The 18,619-nt window shown below is 37.5% G+C and overlaps 1 protein-coding gene across 5 annotated transcripts in view; it reads right to left on the bottom strand.

Moving 5' to 3' along the window:
* Nucleotides 1-18,619, bottom strand: part of LOC124592534 (gamma-tubulin complex component 3-like) — a 293,359-nt gene that overhangs the window by 30,696 nt on the left and 244,044 nt on the right. For 3 of the 5 annotated variants that reach the window (XM_047131844.1, XM_047131847.1, XM_047131848.1), the window contains one exon: nucleotides 10,256-10,483. In XM_047131844.1, the coding sequence (XP_046987800.1) occupies nucleotides 10,292-10,483 (192 nt within the window). In that variant the 3' untranslated portion in view covers nucleotides 10,256-10,291. Of the gene's footprint in view, nucleotides 1-10,248; nucleotides 10,484-18,619 lie in introns of all 5 variants that reach the window. The other 2 variants (XR_006977520.1, XM_047131845.1) reach the window with 1 other exon arrangement.

The following is an 18,619-nucleotide window of genomic DNA, read 5'->3' as shown; positions in this document are numbered from 1 at the left end:
TCCCATAATGAATTCTTAGATTGGAGGGGCCAAAAACATTAACTGATATTTCAGTGAAAATGGGAATAAAACCAGGAAGTGTATTAGTGTTAAACTATTTATTTTGGTAATAAATGTATTTTACTTCTGGCATAGTTACTATTTCCTACATATAAGATTTTGCACAATTCCAGGATGTCTTAAAAATCGCCGTTGTCTCTATCATGCAGTGGATTGAGGCAAATTTTATGACACTTGATGACGGGCCCAATTTGTGTAACTAAGATTTCATTTTCCTTCTCCAATGCAGTTCTTAGTGAGGCTGCCAACCCACAAAAATCAATTAAGTGAGGAATATGTATACAAGTTGCAAAACCACAGAAAACGATCTTAGCTATGGCAGCTACTAAGATTGCAGGTTTATCAGTTGCTCTCTGACAGGCAGGCCATTAGAGGAAAGCTTATTCAGACAATGAACAATGACTTAACTACTTTGGCAATACTTAATGGACAATCTGTAAGGTGAGAAGTTATATTCGCCATCTCATGCCAAAGATGTAAGATGCAAGGAGATATCAGAAATAAATACACCTGGCAGATTGTAACTGCAGGAAAAATATGAGGGGAATAAGAGTGTCTGACATATAATTTTGATGGCAGCATTTAGGACAACTATGAGCAAGTTTAGATTAGTATGGAATTACGCAAAACGGAAAAAGAGGTTCACAGAGAGAAGATAGAAAGCAATAAAACTAAAATGAAGTGCAACTGCAGAAGGAAACTGAAATACATCTTGCCACCATTAAAGCTTACATTCAGAATATACCCGTTTCAGGAATTCGGCTCTCATTTTCTAATGTCTGAAATTAATTATGTGATAAATTAAGTGGTTTCAGGTGGTATGCTTAGAAGAAATTTAACTAGATTTGCGACTCACTTTGAAATTTGTCCTCGTAACTAATGAATCTACAATTGCAGAAGTTAAAATGGAAAGAAGGCCTTATAATCATACCAGTACCCCCCCCCCCCCCTCCACACACACACACACACACACACACACACACACACACACACACACACACACACACACACACAGAGAGAGAGAGAGAGAGAGAGAGAGAGAGAGAGAGAGAGAGAGAGAGAGAGAGAGAGAGAGAGAGAGAGGGGGGGGGGGGGGTGCTTGCAGTAAGTATCAAAAGCAGTCTCAATGGGAAGGATGAATGATAAAGACATGAGCTAATAGGACTTGCTTAGTTGTCTCCAAACCTTTAGAGTTTATAGTGTGTTTAATGCTCACACCTACTGTCAACAGACAGCTGACCATCAATCAGAACTATGTCATCAAATTTTCAAATTTAACCAAATCAATTTGGTATGGAAACTTTTGATACGATCCGTGACACTTACAAATATGAAGCCATGTCCAGAGCAAGTATTTCTGAGTGTGTGTGTGTGTTTGTGTGTGTGTGTGTGTGTGTATGTGTGTGTGTGGGAGGGGGGGGGGGGCACCTCAATGGTGGCAGGGAATCATTCAAAGACAACCATCATGCTAGATCTTCTGCTGTGCCCCAAACCAATAATAATGTGACCAAATGCTACAGGTGTGTACATAGTTGGTGACAAAGATGTAGTCAGACGATCAGAAGAACACAGTCCAATGACCTGTCAATAACGAATTCTTGAAATGTTTGGAGGTGGAACCAACCAATGATAACAGTTGGATTTTTGCATAACAAAAATGCCCAAATATACATCAACACAGTTGAAGGGAGATCACTGATACCTAGATGCTTCATTATGAGAATTCATGCAGTCACAAATCGTTAATTGTGAGGTAGCCTATGTCCAAACATAACGTGGTGACACTACTCATCCACTCTACAGTCCAGAACTGAAATAGCCAACAGTACGGTATTTTACTTGAAAATGTTAGCTATGTGAGAATTCTGTGGTGTACATAACAGATAGAAGTGAGATGATTCTCTGTGCAATGAAGTGGAAAACTATGTGAGAAACACACACATGGCTGGTAAATGTATACAGTAGAATGTGAAATTTTACTTACTATATCTTTCAGTGTTGGGGAAGATGGTGGTTCCAGAAGGAGATGGTAATAACAGTGCTGTACAAGGACTGATTATGTGTAGGTGTTTTATGCCAAGTTAGTGTGTCCAATGGCAAACTCAGAAAGATGAAATACATGTGGAAATGAAGATGGGTTTCTTAGGTCAATGTGTCGGGTTCTCTCAGGTTAATGTGTTGGCTAAAACAGAAATGGAACTAGAAAGGATATTGAAATTAAACTGATTATCTTAACTAATATGTATTTTATTTGTAGTGTAGTTATTATTTTCCATGTTTGTGATTTGTTGTGGTTTCAGCTAGTCATAGAAATATTTCATGTATCAGTACCAGTCAATGGAGAGACTGGGACAAACTACTGGGAGAACAGGCAAGAGGTTTAGGGTCAGCTTGTATATTATGAACTTCATTTCTGTCTTAACAGTTTTTACTGGGATTCCTGATTCTTAGAGATAAAGTGAGTCATGAAAGTATAGACATGTTGCAAAATAGTAGGAAGTGGTCACAGCAGTCTTGCTATTTACTGACAACAGCATGTAACTAACATAGCATAAATGATGAAAGTTTTGAAATCACTGAAAATGAGTGACATTATGAAGTGTGAAGATACTCAGCAGTGTAGACTGAGAGAAACAATGGATTAAATACATGATGCACAAAAATAACATAATATAAACCTGCCTCTCACACAGGACATGAATGTGGGCATGAAAACAGAGAACATCTGTGACACCGTAACTGGGAATTTTTTTTGAGCATTCCTGAACATGAAATACAGAATAACTTCTGTCAGATTTATGCAAAGTGCTACAAAATGTGAACCAATACAATGTAAGATTGCTTTCTGCATCACACACTGAACCAAACAGATCACATATTGAAATATGACTTTCTGTATCTGGAGTACTGTATTTGATGGCTTTAGTATTGGAACTAGGATGCTATGAAAATATGCTGTTTTAAGGCATTAACACATTAAAGACAACAAAACCACATTTTCTGGATATGATTTGGTATAATTACATGTTGGGAAATTATATGTTGATCGTTGAATGTGCTACCACAGTATATGAAAAAATACAAATACTTAGACAGGAATATGAACCTCTCTAGAGATTTTATTCAACCAATGTCTGTGTGCATCCTCTTCTGATCATGCAGAAATAAAAAATTGGCTTGAAACAAGTTCGGAATGTATGTTGGCAAACAAGGTCAGAATGATGATAAGATCTACTTGTACTCAGGCAGTGTATCACTAGCCCACTGCTTTTGCATTTGAATACCTATGTTCATTTCCTCGTCACCTTCTCACAAACATGTGAAACATTTGGTTGTTGAAATATTTAGCACAATAACTGAAATTTTGTTAATAAACAAATAGAATATTTTTAAAGCTCCCCTGCATCTTGGAGAATCTCTTTTAAGTTAATGCAACTATTTCACATATCAAGTCCTGGATGGAATAACAACAATATCGAAATGATACTTTTGTTACTCACCACACAGAGGAGGCACTGAGTCACAGATAGGCACAAGGGAAAAAATTGCTAAAATATTAAGTTTCTGGACAAAGTCCTTCTTCCAAAATAAGAACACATACGCACATTCACATGAGCTCAACTCACACACACATGGCCACTGTCTCCAGGTGCTGGAACCTGATGGCAACTGCATCTACTTGTGAGGCAAACAGCTATCTGCTGGGGAGGGTGTTGGGGGTAAGGAGGCAGGATGGAGCAGGTTAGAAGGGTAGGGGTGGGGAAAGATGCTGTATTTACAGTGGGAGCATGTGAGAATGCAGTGGGGAGAGGAGAGGGCTCCTAGGAGCAGTGTTCGGAGGCTGAACTGAGGGAGGGGGAAAACATTGGTAGGAGTAGTGGTGGGACAGAAGAAGTGTGTATTATAGGAGTCGGAGCAGGGAAGGGGATAGGTGGGTGGAGGACAGGGACTAACTAAGGTAGAGGCCACGTGGGTCAAGAGAATGAAGGACATGTAGCGAGAGTCACCACCTGCAAATTCAGAAAAGCTGGGGTTAGTAAGAAGAATTCAACCAGGCAACTTGTTAACAAGCCATCTATCAGCATGACAGAATGAGAAACAGATGGACTATCTAGTTTCTGAACATGCTGCCCAACACGATGTGGTCTACTTTAATGATAGCTTCACAGCCTGTGCTATCTGTTTTTTTTTTTTTTTTTTTTTTTTTAATTTTTTTTTTATTTCACAAGTGGGAATTCTCCTTACAACACAGACCTTCATTCCCTTAACACCTCTAGCCTCAAACTTCACTAGTCCCTGTCCTTCACCCACCTATCCCCTTCCCTGCTCCCACTCCAGCAATATACACTACTATTCCACCAATGCTCTCATTATTCCTTTCCTCTTCTCTACTCCCCCACCCCAGCACATCCTCCTGACACTGCACCTAGCAGCCCTATCCTGTCCCCACCACATCCCTGTATCTTCCCATAGGCAGTACAGTATGTTCCCCCACCTCTACCCCATTATCTCTCCTCTTCCCTGCCCCAGATGTCCTCCTTACACCCACTACCCACCCTGGTAGAGCGTTGTTCACATTAGTTGCAGATGTGGTGCAAGTGCACATTAGGCTCCAGCACCCAGACACAGTGTTCATGGGTGTGCAAAATGTGCTTGTCCAAATGTGTGTGTGTGGGGAGGGGGGGCTTAATATTTTAGCAGTCATTTTCATTGTGCCTGACTACAGCTCAGCACCTCCTCTATGTGATGCAATCTATCCTTTACATGTTGTTGCTATTTTCAGAAGAAAAATTTGTGTCTTTGTTGCACAACATGTAGGTACACATGCTGCTGCTGCAGGCCACTACAATCATAAAGAAAGTTGTGAAGCATGTCACATGCATGTGTTTGTTTCAGAGTACACTGGTATGAAAACAGCATTATGAAAAATGATTAACTGTTAGACTTGCAACACTGCAACCCACAAAAAATTACAAAAGGTTGTTGGAATTCTAAGTTACTTATTTGTAAGAAAGCATTACTTAACTGACACAAAGCCAAGCTGTAAATAAGTCATGGTCCTAGATAATGTTTAACATTTATTAGAAAAGAGTAACCTACAATCATAATGTGAAGACATAGGAAAAAACAAATAATAATGTGCTAATGTGGAAAATTTTAGAAGAAACAATGGACTGATTTTCCCTATTTGCCCAATAAGACAATCAGTATCATTATAGCACAACTTTTAAATACAGAACACCCTTTATTGCACAATGCTTTATTAAGCATTACATGCTTCAGAATTTCATCATCAGACTTAATCTGTGGAATAATGTGTACAAGGAAATTAATTATAGCAAATATGTACATAGTAACATAAGGAGGCAGCTTAGTATTCCATACACAGAAATTTCAATTAGTATCGTATTTACATTTCCAAATAAAAATTTAGTAATGAATGTAATACAGTTCTCATTTCATACAGGCATTTTCACAGTGCTGCTGTCTATTTGAAGGGAACCAGTGCCAAACTGACTGTAGTGATTAAGTTATCTAAGAAGTAAATGAAGACCGGTAGGTGGCTCTAGCATTAATCACAGAAATAAAGTTAGAGTGTAAGTTTACAAACAACTATACATTGCTATGAACTACATGTCAGAATACTGTGAACAACTTGAGAAAGCTACACTTATGCTACTTTTACGGAGGAGAAACTCATATGCTGACAGCACAAAATGTACGTCATTACGTAGCACTGTGAACAATATCACAGAAATAATCGTTAGTCAATAATCAAAACATAAGACACATTAGCAGCTATTAACTGGTGTGGTACAAAACAAACATGTATCACCAAATGAGGTCATATTACAACAACTAAACATATAATAAATGACATACAACAGAGTCATTTTGGTGACCCTATATTATTGGTAACAAGCACACATAAAAAGGGGGACTATTATTACAATAAAATGGATTTTTTAATCTTTTTAAAAAGTTTTTTTAACAATTTTTCAGCTGTTATCAGTTTACAACCATCACAAAATAAAAAGTTACAAGAGTATGACCAACTGCAGTCATATTACAATAGACTACCAAATAATGGATGACATACAATACACCCAATCAGTACACCAAGGTAAGTCGCAACAATTTGAAATGAAATAGAAGTTGGTATTACAATTTTCTTTTCTCTTTTTTCCCTTTTCCTTTATCTTATACTAAAAGGTGTGAAAGTACATCATCGGAATGTATAACAGCCTAGCTTGAAGTAGATACGAGAGGACACCCAAAAAACATCTTAGCATATGGTGGTTGAGGGTGTAGAGTTAAAATCATTAGTTGACAAAAAATTGGTGCCAAGGCAATCATACTGCTAATAAGTTTACATTGTACCACACCAAGTCATAGCTGCAAATATGTCTTCTCTTTTGATTACTGACTACAGACTACTTCTGCGAAGTTCACAATGTTACCTTATGACGCACATTTCACGTTGTCAGTGTGAGAGTTTCCCCTCCAGAAAAGAAGCATAAATGTATCTTTGTCAAGTTGTTCATGAAGTTCTGACATGTTGTTCATCACAATGTTTAGTTGTTTATAAAATTACTCTTGGACTTCATTTCTATTATTAATACCAACGCCACCTACCAGCCTTTGCTCACTTTTAAGATAGCTTAATCACCACAGTCAGTCAGGCACTGGTTCTCTTCAAATAGACTAGGCACTGTCAAATATGCCTATATGAGATGAGATCTGTATTATACTCATTCTATGTGCTCGCTTTTATGAGCTTTTTACTAAAATTTGATTTAAATCTAAATATGATACTAACTGAAATTCCTGCATATGGAGCATTAAGATGCATACTTATGTTACTATGTACATATTTGCTATCGTTAATTTCATTGTACACTTTATTCCACAGCTTCAGTGGGATGATGAAAGTTTGGAACAATGTAATGCTTTTTAAAGGACTGCAAGATCAAGTGTTTCCTATATTTCAAAGCTGTACCAAATCTGAAGGGTCACCTGCCTCTACCACAGATGAATTTCTCCATCAAATAATGGAATCCAGTGATAGTGTGCTCATTATAATCAGGGCCCATAGTTGTGCAGATCGGTTTAGTGCTGGGGGGGGGGGGGGGGGGGTATTGTATGGGGTATCTACTAGCCAGCAGGGGAAATGCTGTTCAATAAATGAAGTTTCTTCCAATATATGTTTAATTAGATCTCTCTCTCTCTCTCTCTCTCTCTCTCTCTCTCTCTCTCTCTCTCTCTCACACACACACACACACACACACACAAAAGCTTCACTATGAAGTAGTCTACCTGTACATAACACACTTTCAGCCCCTATCATTCTGTATAAGACAGTGGTAGATAAAACAATAACTACAGTGCAGTTGCTGGAAGCTCACAAGCAACCGAGGCAACTGATAACTTCAGAAAAATGAAAGTGACTTGTCCAAAGTTCAGTGTTAGAAAGTACATTCTATTTAATGGTCATGTTATCCTGAACACATTCAACACAGCCTACACAATTTTGCTTTAAAGTAAATTGCTGTAAATACACTTTTCTTTAAAACCCCAAATCAATAATTGCAAATATGTATAAATAGTTCTATATGTTTCTAACATAAAAACGTCTTAACACAATGGTTTAAAATCCCAGGTGGAATATAAAAAATGGAACAATTACAACAATTCTAACAGAGTTGCAGAACAGTTAGGCACATGAATGAGAAGTTTAATCCTGGAGATTATTTACAGTATCCAACTTTCAAAGCTGAGCTTCAATGTTCACAATAGTTATGAAAAATGTTTGATATATCACTGACAAACCACACAAGAATAAATAATTAGGAACAAGGAGAAACATTCATTCTTATAGAGTTATGACTGAAAACATTCATACCAAATACAGTTTCTTATCCCACCCATGAGTGTTTAACAACACAGATTAAAGGCAAATCAATACTGTAACTATAATTGCAGTGGCGTAAGAAGGTCCCCGGCACCTTGCAGCACTATTGCAAGCTTTCAACTGCAAAGCGCTAATGGCTGTGGGTGTAAACAGGAGTCATCTACAGAGCTCTGAGAACACAGAGGCATTTGCAAAGGGACATTTACAAAATCTCATTATGTTAGTGGGTGCAGTAGTCCCATAAAGTTGCCACACCCAGCGCACTGCAACTGTCAAGGATCAACTTACGCTGACTCAACTACAGTTATTTTTATGAAATAACTTTGTACAATACAATCTCACTTTCATATAGGAGGTGAAAAATGAATATTGAGTTTTTAAGCATTGAAATGCATTATGAAGTAAATTAAGGGGATCTGGTTATGGTTTATAATTTACTTTTGTTCACCGATTTGTCCATCTTATGACAAGCTTATGCCCCAATGAAAGGATACAACAGACTTTTTCAACATGATGCCACTTATATGCAAACAATTACACGCCCTTCAACTATGGCTGAATGTTCTGTCAGCACAGACAGCATCATGTGATCCCTAATTTTTTATTTTTTGGTAGATCTTTGATTTCATTACCATTTCTTTCTACACTTAAATCAATGACTGTGCACATCCCTCTTTGTTTACTATTACTAGTTTCTACAGTATTTGGCCTGTTATCAAGGGAGATTATGTTGTGCTCTTCATCTGTGAGTATTCTCGTTGCAGAAAATGTATTACCCTCTTTAATTCCATCCTCTACGTTACAATATTTGAATGCATTCATTATACGTTGGAGGCTTCCATCTACTGTTCTGCTTTCATGTGCCACAAGGTTGCAATTTTTCTTCTGAACACTTTTATTTTTGTATGCTGACTGTTTATCTATTTCCTTACCAAGTTTGATAGGTATTTCACTTCTAGAAATTCCATTCACAGATTCACTTGTTATCAATTCTTGTCTACTTTCCCTTTCACATACACTGATATTCCTCTGGATATTTAAAGGACTACCTTCAGGTAGTTTGGAATCAGCAGGATATGTTTTATTCAGCAGAATATCTGTGTCTATACCAACCTCATCAATGAGAGACTGAGCATATGTCTCAAATTTTCTTTCCGACATCTCACCATAAACATTCACCTTGCCACACCACTGAAAGATGCTATGGCTCAGAGATGTGCATGTATTGTTTAGAGGGCCACCATCCTGAATGAAATTTGTTTCCTCACTCTGTTCCTTAGTTTTTGAAGGTGATTTGATTTTTATGGTGGAACATAGATCAATGTTTAATTTATTGTCTTCTGTTCCCAAATTACCACTGATTTCATCCATATCCCACTGCAGATTATCAGGAGCTGCACTGTCTGCAACAGCAATACTATTTGTTGATCTAGATCTTGTCAAACATGTGGAATCTGTAATATGGCATCTTACATTTCCAGCACTATGGGGCTTAAAATGAACTGATTTCATAACATCTGAAGTCTCCTCAGCTAACATTTCACCTCCTCCAGCAAAATCTATTTGATTTGACCAATCAAAATGATCACTGAAGCTTATAGTAGTTGCTTCATATGAGTGACCTGTAAAACTGTGATTGCTTCTTAGATCAACTGCTGTTTCACAGAATAAATCATCCAATTTCATGTCCTTAACAAAATGCTGTTGGTCCAATTCTCTACTGAATGAACTGTTAATATCAGCAGATGTACCATTGTATATATCATTAACATTTACACACTTAGTCTTTGAGATGTCAGTTGCATGGTTAAGGATACTGTCTGGTTTAGTGTGTATGCTCTGCTCACTAAAAACAGAATTTAGTAGAGAAGTTTCAGATGTATTTACATGTTTGGGTGTGGCTACACGTGAGTTTTCAACAACACAAAGTTCATTGGATGTGGTGTCACTTGCAGACAGTATTTTTGGATCTTCCATACATTTAGTTGTGTCACCATCAAATGAATTAAATGTGAGAAAACTATCTACACCAGTGCTAGTTTCAAAGTTAGTTTGATCTAACACAGTTTTATTTTCTGGAACATGCTGCTCAGGTTGCTGACACGTGTGTGTAAAACAATACATGCCATTTTGAGTAGTACAGATTGAATTAAATGCATTCTCACAGTGTACATGTTTTATAAACATGTTTGTGGCCTTTTTAAGCTCATTGCAATTTATGTGAGGCAATAGGAGGTTTTTATTTAAGTTATAATGAACAGATTTCTCAGACTTACTCTTTACCTTCTGAAGCTCAGCAGAAGGTACTGGAGCTGACTGTCATTTGACGCATGTTGGAGACAGATGCTTGCCTCCCAGTTCACTGAGACGACGATGCTGGTACGTAAGAGGTGCATTTAGCCTTGAATCTGATCTTCGATAGTGCTCATTGAAGTCCAGACGGAAACTCAATAGTTGCAATGTTAGTTCTGGTTGACTTGTCAACATGAGCAGAAACTTCTTCACCAAATCCTGAAAATGCAATAACTACTTTGAAAAGTCAATAACGAAAAGGGTTGTTACTCAAACCTGAGGAAAAAGTGGGAAATTAATTGTCAGACACTGTAGAACATTTGGGTGTTTTTTGAAATTCTCAAATCCTTGATTGTCATATAATTTCATTTAAGACTATAAAATCAGGTTGAATATTATTACAATGTAATATTTAAATAATAAAATATTGGCAGTTGGTATTTTTTGTGATCATTCCACTGCAGTTGATTGTGTAGATCATGTTAAACTCTAAGAAAAACTTAAGGTATCTGGAACTGCTGGCTTTACACGCAATTGGTTTGAATCAAATCTGAGCTGAATTTCAAAAATTTTAGTGGATAGGAAGAAAGCACACACATAGTTCAATTTTGGTTCCTTCCTGTTCTTTATGTAGGTGAGTGATCGTCCACGTAACAGTCAACAAGCAGAATTGGTATTTTTTGCAGACAACACTAGTGTTATGATAAATACAGTAGAGTCTCGATTATCCGACCTTCTGTGTTAACCGACCCTTTCACCGCGCCGGCTGTGCACCAGCTGATGACAGGTCAGTGACTAACGTGTTGTTTGTTGATACTCAGTTCATTGCCACCGTCTTGTACTACTCAGTGCTAACTTAGATCTGTAGTGGAGTGGACGTGTTGCATTTTGTTTATTGTAAAAATTTGTGGTGATGGCTTCAATATGGAAAAAAGTGGTCATTCCAATGGAAGAAAAACTTAAAGCTTCAAAAAGAATAGACAATGGTGAAACTTTATTAAAAGTGGCGCAAGATTATAACGTCGAGAAAACAACAGTTGGAGACTGGCAAAGGAACTGCAATGAAATTGTGGTGTTCTCAGCAAGCAACCTCGGCTGTTTTGGAAGATCAGAAAACCATGAAAAAATGTGATTATGAAAAAGTAAGTGAAGCTTTGTTCCTATGGTTTACTCAACACAGAGATAAAGGTGTACCCATGTCGGGACCTATTTTGCAGGAAAAAGCCTTACAAGTTTAGCGACGAACTAAACGAAGGTGAAGCTGATTTCACAGCTAATGTAGGCTGGTTCGATAGATGGAAAAAAAAGATACGGAATTCGGCAACTTAATGTCTATGGTGAAAAGCTTTCAGCAAATTTTGAAGCTGTTCAATTGTTTAGGAATAAACTTCACAAGGTATTGAACAAGGAAAACTTAACAGGCGATCAAAGTTTTAACTGCGACGAGACTGGTCTCAATTACAAAATGTTACTGGAAAGAACATTAGCGTCAAAGGCTGAAAAGGCAGTGCCAGGCTACAAACGTAGCAAAGAAAGAGTGACAATTCTTGCATGCAGTAACGCCACAGCAAATTTGAAAATAAAACTGTCTATGATAGGTAAGCCAAAAAAAACCAAGAGCATTTAAAAACTTTACCGGTGAAATGTTACAACCAAAAAAATGCTTGAATGAGCTCAGACATTTTTAAAGAATGGTTTTTTAACGAGTTCGTGCCACAAACTGAAAAGTTTTTGAAAGCCAACAACTTGCCCCACAAAGCGCTGTTGTTCTAGACAATGCCACTTGTCATCCTAATGAAGATGAACATCAAGATCAAGATATAAAGACCATGATTTTGCCTCCAAATGTCACATCCTTATGTCAGCCTATGGACCAAGGGACCTTAGAGACGTTGAAGATAAACTACCACAGAAACTTGCTTTCCTTTTTAATTAATGTTATGGACAACGGAGAGGACATGCTAGAGCAGTTGTGCTGTATTAATTTGAAAGACGTGGCTTATGACGTGGCCCAATCTCGGGAGAGTGTTGGAGCAAATACAATTGCAAAATCCTGGAAAATTTTGCTACAGGAAAAATCAAGAAAATTCTCCAGATGATGAAAATCTACAGCAACAGACCGAACCAGAAAATACTACCCTGCTTTCATTATTACGAAAAGTTCTGGAATGTGCTGACGCCACAGAAGATGACATAAATTAATGAATTGTCCAAGATGAAGAATCTGAAGTAACAGATGAAGAAATAGTCAACCTGGTAAATGAAAAAGAAGAAGACGAAGAAGCGGATGTAGTGGAGGACAGTGCGCACAAGATTTCTCACAACGAAGGACACAAGGCCTTAGAAACTGCTTTAAAATATGTAGAGCAACTGGAGAAGACACTGCCTACCGAGGTTTTACTTCGTAAGAGACTACGTGATTTAGCGGCAAAAAAACGGCAAACAGCAGGCAAACAAAAGACAATTACTAACTTCTTCACACAGTAAATATCTATTCAGTCTAATTTGATTTGTATTGTATTAAATGTTTAATTCATTTGGCCTAATTTAATTTAATTTTTGTGTTTTTTTTGTATTATTTTCCGTGTTATCCGACCTTCCCACTTATCCGACCTTGCCGCAGCCGGTTTAGGTCGGATAATTGAGACTCTACTGTACCACTTGAGAGGAAGCAAAAGATCAGATTCTTAATGATATTTTATAATCAATTATTAAGTGGGTGTTGAAAAATAGAATATCTCTCAATATTGAGGAAATATACTATATTCAATTCTGTTCAGAAAATAGTGTCTCCTCAGCAACTGATGTAAAACTAACAGGAGTCAGTAAAATGCTCCTAATTTTTTGGTAAACACATTGATGAAAATTTTAACTGGAAGAAGCATATTATTAAACATTTTGTATATTTTCACTCAGTAATGTCTTTATTGGCAAAAAATGACTATTAAAGCTATCAGAGGCTCAGAAAGGAGTTCAGAAGGCAGCAACAAAAATTTTTCATCATTTGTACAATACCATACAATATCTGACAGCTAGCAAAGCAAGTTTTAAATCTAACCTAAAATCATTTCTCCTGGACAACTCTTATTCCATGGACAAATTTCTGTTTAAAAATTGGTACAAAAAAGGAAACATGTTTGTAAGTGTAATGACATGAAAAGGACTAAAAAATAATTTTTTCTTTAATGTTAATATTGATCATGTACCACATGCTGTTGCAATACAAACAGCAGGCACTACCAGCTACCCGCACAACATGTATCACAGTGGCAGTATGAAGGACCGTATGCTGACAGACCAAAGGCCAGTCAGACAGGTGAACTGCCAATGCCAGACCAACAGGGACCGGTACCAAAGGCTGGGTCAGCACACCGAGACAAGCACAGAGATACAATCAGTACACACAGTCTAACTATTTCCTACTTTCACAGAAATCGACAGGAGCCACTAACACATGGGGTATCATTCCAGTTAGCAATTATTTACCCTTGCCCTCTGGCTCTTGAAATCAGTTCCAGTGCAGCAACCAGCCCCGGAAAGACTTCACTAGGAGATCACTTGCTGCGACGAAGATGCCTCTCCACTATGTACATCACCAAGGGACCAGACTTTGTCAACATAACAGTGTCGTACTGGGAGGCCTTGGTATACACTGCTTCCCTATTCTTCAATTCAATTTAGACAAATTTCTCATGTTCTCTTATTAGAACTTCATAAGCGAAGTATGACCCCAAGAAATTCCACGTGTTTTGACTCCATTACTTGTATACTTTAACATCCACCTAAGACTCCGGAGTTTAACTTTTGGTTCATATTTCCGAAGTTAACTTGTTCAAGTAATTGGGAAACTTTACATTACACTTTAGACTTTAATTTGGTCAAACTTATGAACTTTAACTTTGTGGGACTTTGAAGTTTTTTGTCATTACTCACTCACTTCAAGAAGACCCTAGTTTGTTTGTTTCTTTGGAAGTTATTGATTGTGTTATGGAAGAGCCAATGGCATTACCTGTGTGACATATACTTTGTTTGCAATAAAACTTTTTAATGGTGCACCGGATGTATTTTTTAACACATTGAGGGACAGAATGGCTAAAGCCTTCATGGAAAAATGTCTCGGGTTGCCTACAGAGCAAAGATTGTACGCAGTCATGCATTCAAAGCAAATTCACAGCCATGTCTTTCTTCAGGGCTCCAAATAGATGTAAATCACATGGGGAGAGACTGGGACTGTATAGGGAACATGCAAGGGCTCCCCAGTGAAATTTCTGCTGCATAACTGAAACAATCTTGGCAACACGAGGGCGATTTTATCAAGAATTTTTGGGAGTTCCACTGATTGATTTGGAAGATTGATATTTCAATTCTGAACTTCACACATTGTAAATATAATGGAGCCTATCCCCCGTGTCATTCAATCTGCACATCGAGAATGCAGTAAAAAAACCGAAAGTGATGTTTGGAAAATGAGTTTTGATATTTGGGCACCAAAATAAATGACAATGGCTGAAGTAGAGAGGATATAAAATGCAGGCTGGAAATAGCTACAAAACAATTCCGAATAGAGAGATTTAAGAGATATTAAAAGAAGAGATATTTTAATGTTTGATATAAATTTAAGTGTTGGGAAACTTTTTCTTGAAGTATCTGTCAGGAGTGTAGCCATGTATGGAGGTGAAACAGGGATGATAAGTAGTTCGTATAAGAATAGAAGCCTTTGAATGTAGTGTTACAGAAGAATGCTGGAGATTAGATGGGAAGAGTTGATCAGTTTCTTGTTCCATAGATTAAATTCATGATAAACATTATGATGTTGAAGGTGTCAACAGAACAGTGTGCTTTTGGGTGTCTGTGAAGTTGTTTGTGTATGTGTGTACTTTCTACTAGAAAAAGAGCCAGAGCTCAAAAGTTAGTGAACTCTGTTTTCTGCTAGGTGTTTCTATGTGCCACACATCAGTCTTCTGTAGGCGAATAATTGTGTTGCCCTTATTTTATCTATTTAAACATAGAACACTGACACACAATGAAAAAATAGTATTTATATGGCTACATGCTGGCCAGTTAAGAATTTTTTAAAATGACCTATTATTTCTATTCAAGAGTTCCTCTCATGTATAGAAGGAGTTGTTAAGAAGAAACATCTTTAATTTACACTTGAAAACACTTTTGATATCAGTCAGACATTTTATTTCCATAGGTACACTGTCAAGGAGTTTTACAGCTACATATGTCATCCCTTTCTGTTCTGAGGATACAGTCATTAAAGAGTAATGTCTATCATTTTTCCTTATAGTGCTGTATTTGGAATATCTGTGTTACTTTCTGACTTAGATTGATTGGCAATAAGAAATTTTTTAAGTGAATAAATAATGGAATCAGAAATGTGACATGCAATGTCTGGTATTTCTTCATTAGCTGCCACCAGACCATGTATGTTGCATATCCATATATTGTAAAAACGACTCCCTGTAATGTTTCACAAATTTCAACTACCAACACATCTGGCTTAGACAGCAAATCCAGTTCATCAAAGCAACAAAAAATATCAATATATTTAAGACACTTTGTGATGTTTCAGCCTATGAGCTCTTCAAGTGAAACAAAACTATGTATTTATGATATAAAACGAAGGACTTTACAAATTTGTTGATTTGGTGTTGGTAGTTTTTCACTTAATTAAAGTTTTCTCGTGTTCAGAATCCATAATTATACTTAAATGTTTTGTGAGATAAATAAAAGCATGTACTTGTTTATATTTATCTGTTGATTATAAATGTTAAGAGACTAGAAAGTGTTTTAGTCCTCACACTAAGTAATGTTAGGTGGGACTCAGCACAGCTTTAGAGTATGTTTATGCTGCAGTCCCATGGGTGCACATTGCCAGTACGCCTGACTGGCTATGCCCACTGACCAGCCACACAGGCACTTTTAACTTGCAGCTGCAGCTTCATCACTGGAGTAGTATGTGTGTGGTTCCATTCTGAGTGTGAATGGAGTCACTCATATGCACTTGTTGAGAAAGAGCCATGCCCCAACATACATGACTCTACTTGTGTGTAGGGTAAGCGCAGCTGCACTGCAACTAGGCATGCAGGTGTAAATGCCCCTTAAGCAACTTCTCACCAAATTCTTAGGGTAAAAGTAGCCAAGCCGAACTTATTAGCATGCCCACCACATGATTTTTTCGGTTTCAGTTTTCATCAATACCCACACTCAAGAACTTGGAACTCTCTAAGCTGTTTACTGCTTCTTATTGCTGTACTGTGTTAACAGGAGGTTGGACATTTCTGACAGTACAAAACGAGATTAACAGTGTTTTTTCAAAGTTTAAATCTAGCTCATTTGCGAAACACCCACACAGCAACTTTCAAAGAAACATAATATTTACTCTGTTGATGCTTCTTTGCCTAGCTTCACAACAATGCTTGTATGGTCTACAAAAGGGCTAACTCTGCTTCCTGATTTGAATAAAATGGCAGATCATTAACATAAAGCAGGAACAGTAGTGCATCAGTGATTGAACCCTGTGGGACTAAGATTGTAATTTCTCCCCATGCTTATGGCGTGGAGCCCCTCTGTATTACTCAAACAGGTAACTTTCTGCACTGTTTCCTAAATAACAACTAAGGCAGGCATTTGCCGAATTACATATTCCATAAAAACTTAACTTCTCTAATAAAATACTGACACAATCAAATGCCTCTGATATGCTACAGAATATTCCAAATGGTGGTATTTTAATCATTTGATTTAAAGTTTTTATTATGTGCTGAGTTAATGTTTAAATAGGTGACTCAGTATAACGGCCCTTTTGAAATACCAACTGTGATCGGCCAAGTATCCCATTACTACACAGGTGGCTGACAACCTTCTCAAACATTTTAGAAAATGATATGGGGAGTGACAATGAGCAGTTGTTATTGACGTCTGTAAAGTAACTCTTTTTATAGAAGGGTCTAACAATGGTTTACTTCAATCCCTCTGGGAGAACACCTCAAGTTAATGATGCATTATGTATGTGACTAATAACATTATGCATAATTGAGCAACAAAAAGTAAGTGTCTTCTTGGAAGTATTATCCACCCCAGATGAACTTTTTAGTTTTAGTCCTGATTTCAGATGTGAGATTAATTCTTAATTCACCCAATGTCCTCTGTGGCGTTTTAAGCACAGCACGTACCACTAGGCAGCACCATAGGCGTCGATAGGTCTACAACCAACTCCAGAGATGTTATGTAGACCAGCAATTGCCTCACCAAGAAGTTGCAGTGCTGGCGCCACCAGAGAAGTAATATGTGCTGGCCCCACAACAGAGCAGGCAGTTCCAAGTCAGCTCAACTACCAAGAAGACTGCCTTCCACTTGTGTACTTTGTGCCACACTGTCTGCTTCTACTGAGTCTTCAGTGAACATTCTACTGAGACAGGAGCTGCTTACTATCTAGCTTTAGCTTCTGGAATAGTAGTTGAACTTTAGGAGCCCATCTGTACATGGTTGAGTATTCGACAATGACTGTGTGTTCTTGTCACTAATCATCATCACTGTTTTGGTGTTCTCATTCTTCTCTCATAGTGCTTCCCTGAGCACGCTACACATAGTTGAAGGTGGCGACGAGTAAATCTCCTTCTGTGGTTGTATCAGAAGTACAACACAACGGCTGATGCCATGAAGAGAAGGGATCTGTACAAGTTACAGGATTAATTTTTGTTTTTACCAGCCCATACACACTTGTTACTTGTCATTCATTTCTTGCTATTTCTTTTTTTATGTATAGTACATTAGTGTGTGGACTTCTGACTCAGGATGGGCACTACTACTGAGATGAGAGTTTTATTTTGCACGCGGTGAATAATCAAAATTCCTTACATGCTGGTTTTTGCGTCATAAGATGGTTCTCTAATGCGTGCCATTCAATTACAGAGCGAACAAATTCAGCAGTTCTTGCAAGCCGTGATGCAGCTAACACAACAACAACAACAACAACAATAGCAGCAGCAGCAGAATCTACAAGCAGCTCCAGCTACAGCCTCTGCCAGTCATTCCACCATTCTTCAGTTTCAACAAACTTTGCTCAACTGGTGAATCATATGTAGGCACACCAATTGCATGAAGTTTACAGGCTCATAGTGAAATTATTTCCTGACAAACAACAAGGATAGTATGAGTTTGACTATTTACTTAGCACTTTGATGAAGTTTAACTATGCATTGCATATTTTTGTGTTGTCATGGACAATCATAGAGCAATGTCATACTGAATGACACTATACCTCAAAATATTTGTGAGGACAGAATTTGTGCTGATATTCTGAAACAATTTGATCCATCTTAAGATACAGGGTTACAGTTAATTGAG

Source organism: Schistocerca americana, chromosome 2, assembly GCF_021461395.2.
Source record: "Schistocerca americana isolate TAMUIC-IGC-003095 chromosome 2, iqSchAmer2.1, whole genome shotgun sequence".
In the NCBI taxonomy this organism is placed as follows: Eukaryota; Metazoa; Arthropoda; class Insecta; order Orthoptera; family Acrididae; genus Schistocerca; species Schistocerca americana.
The sequence above is the reverse complement of the archived record's forward strand: the minus strand, read 5'-3'. Positions and strand labels throughout refer to the sequence as shown.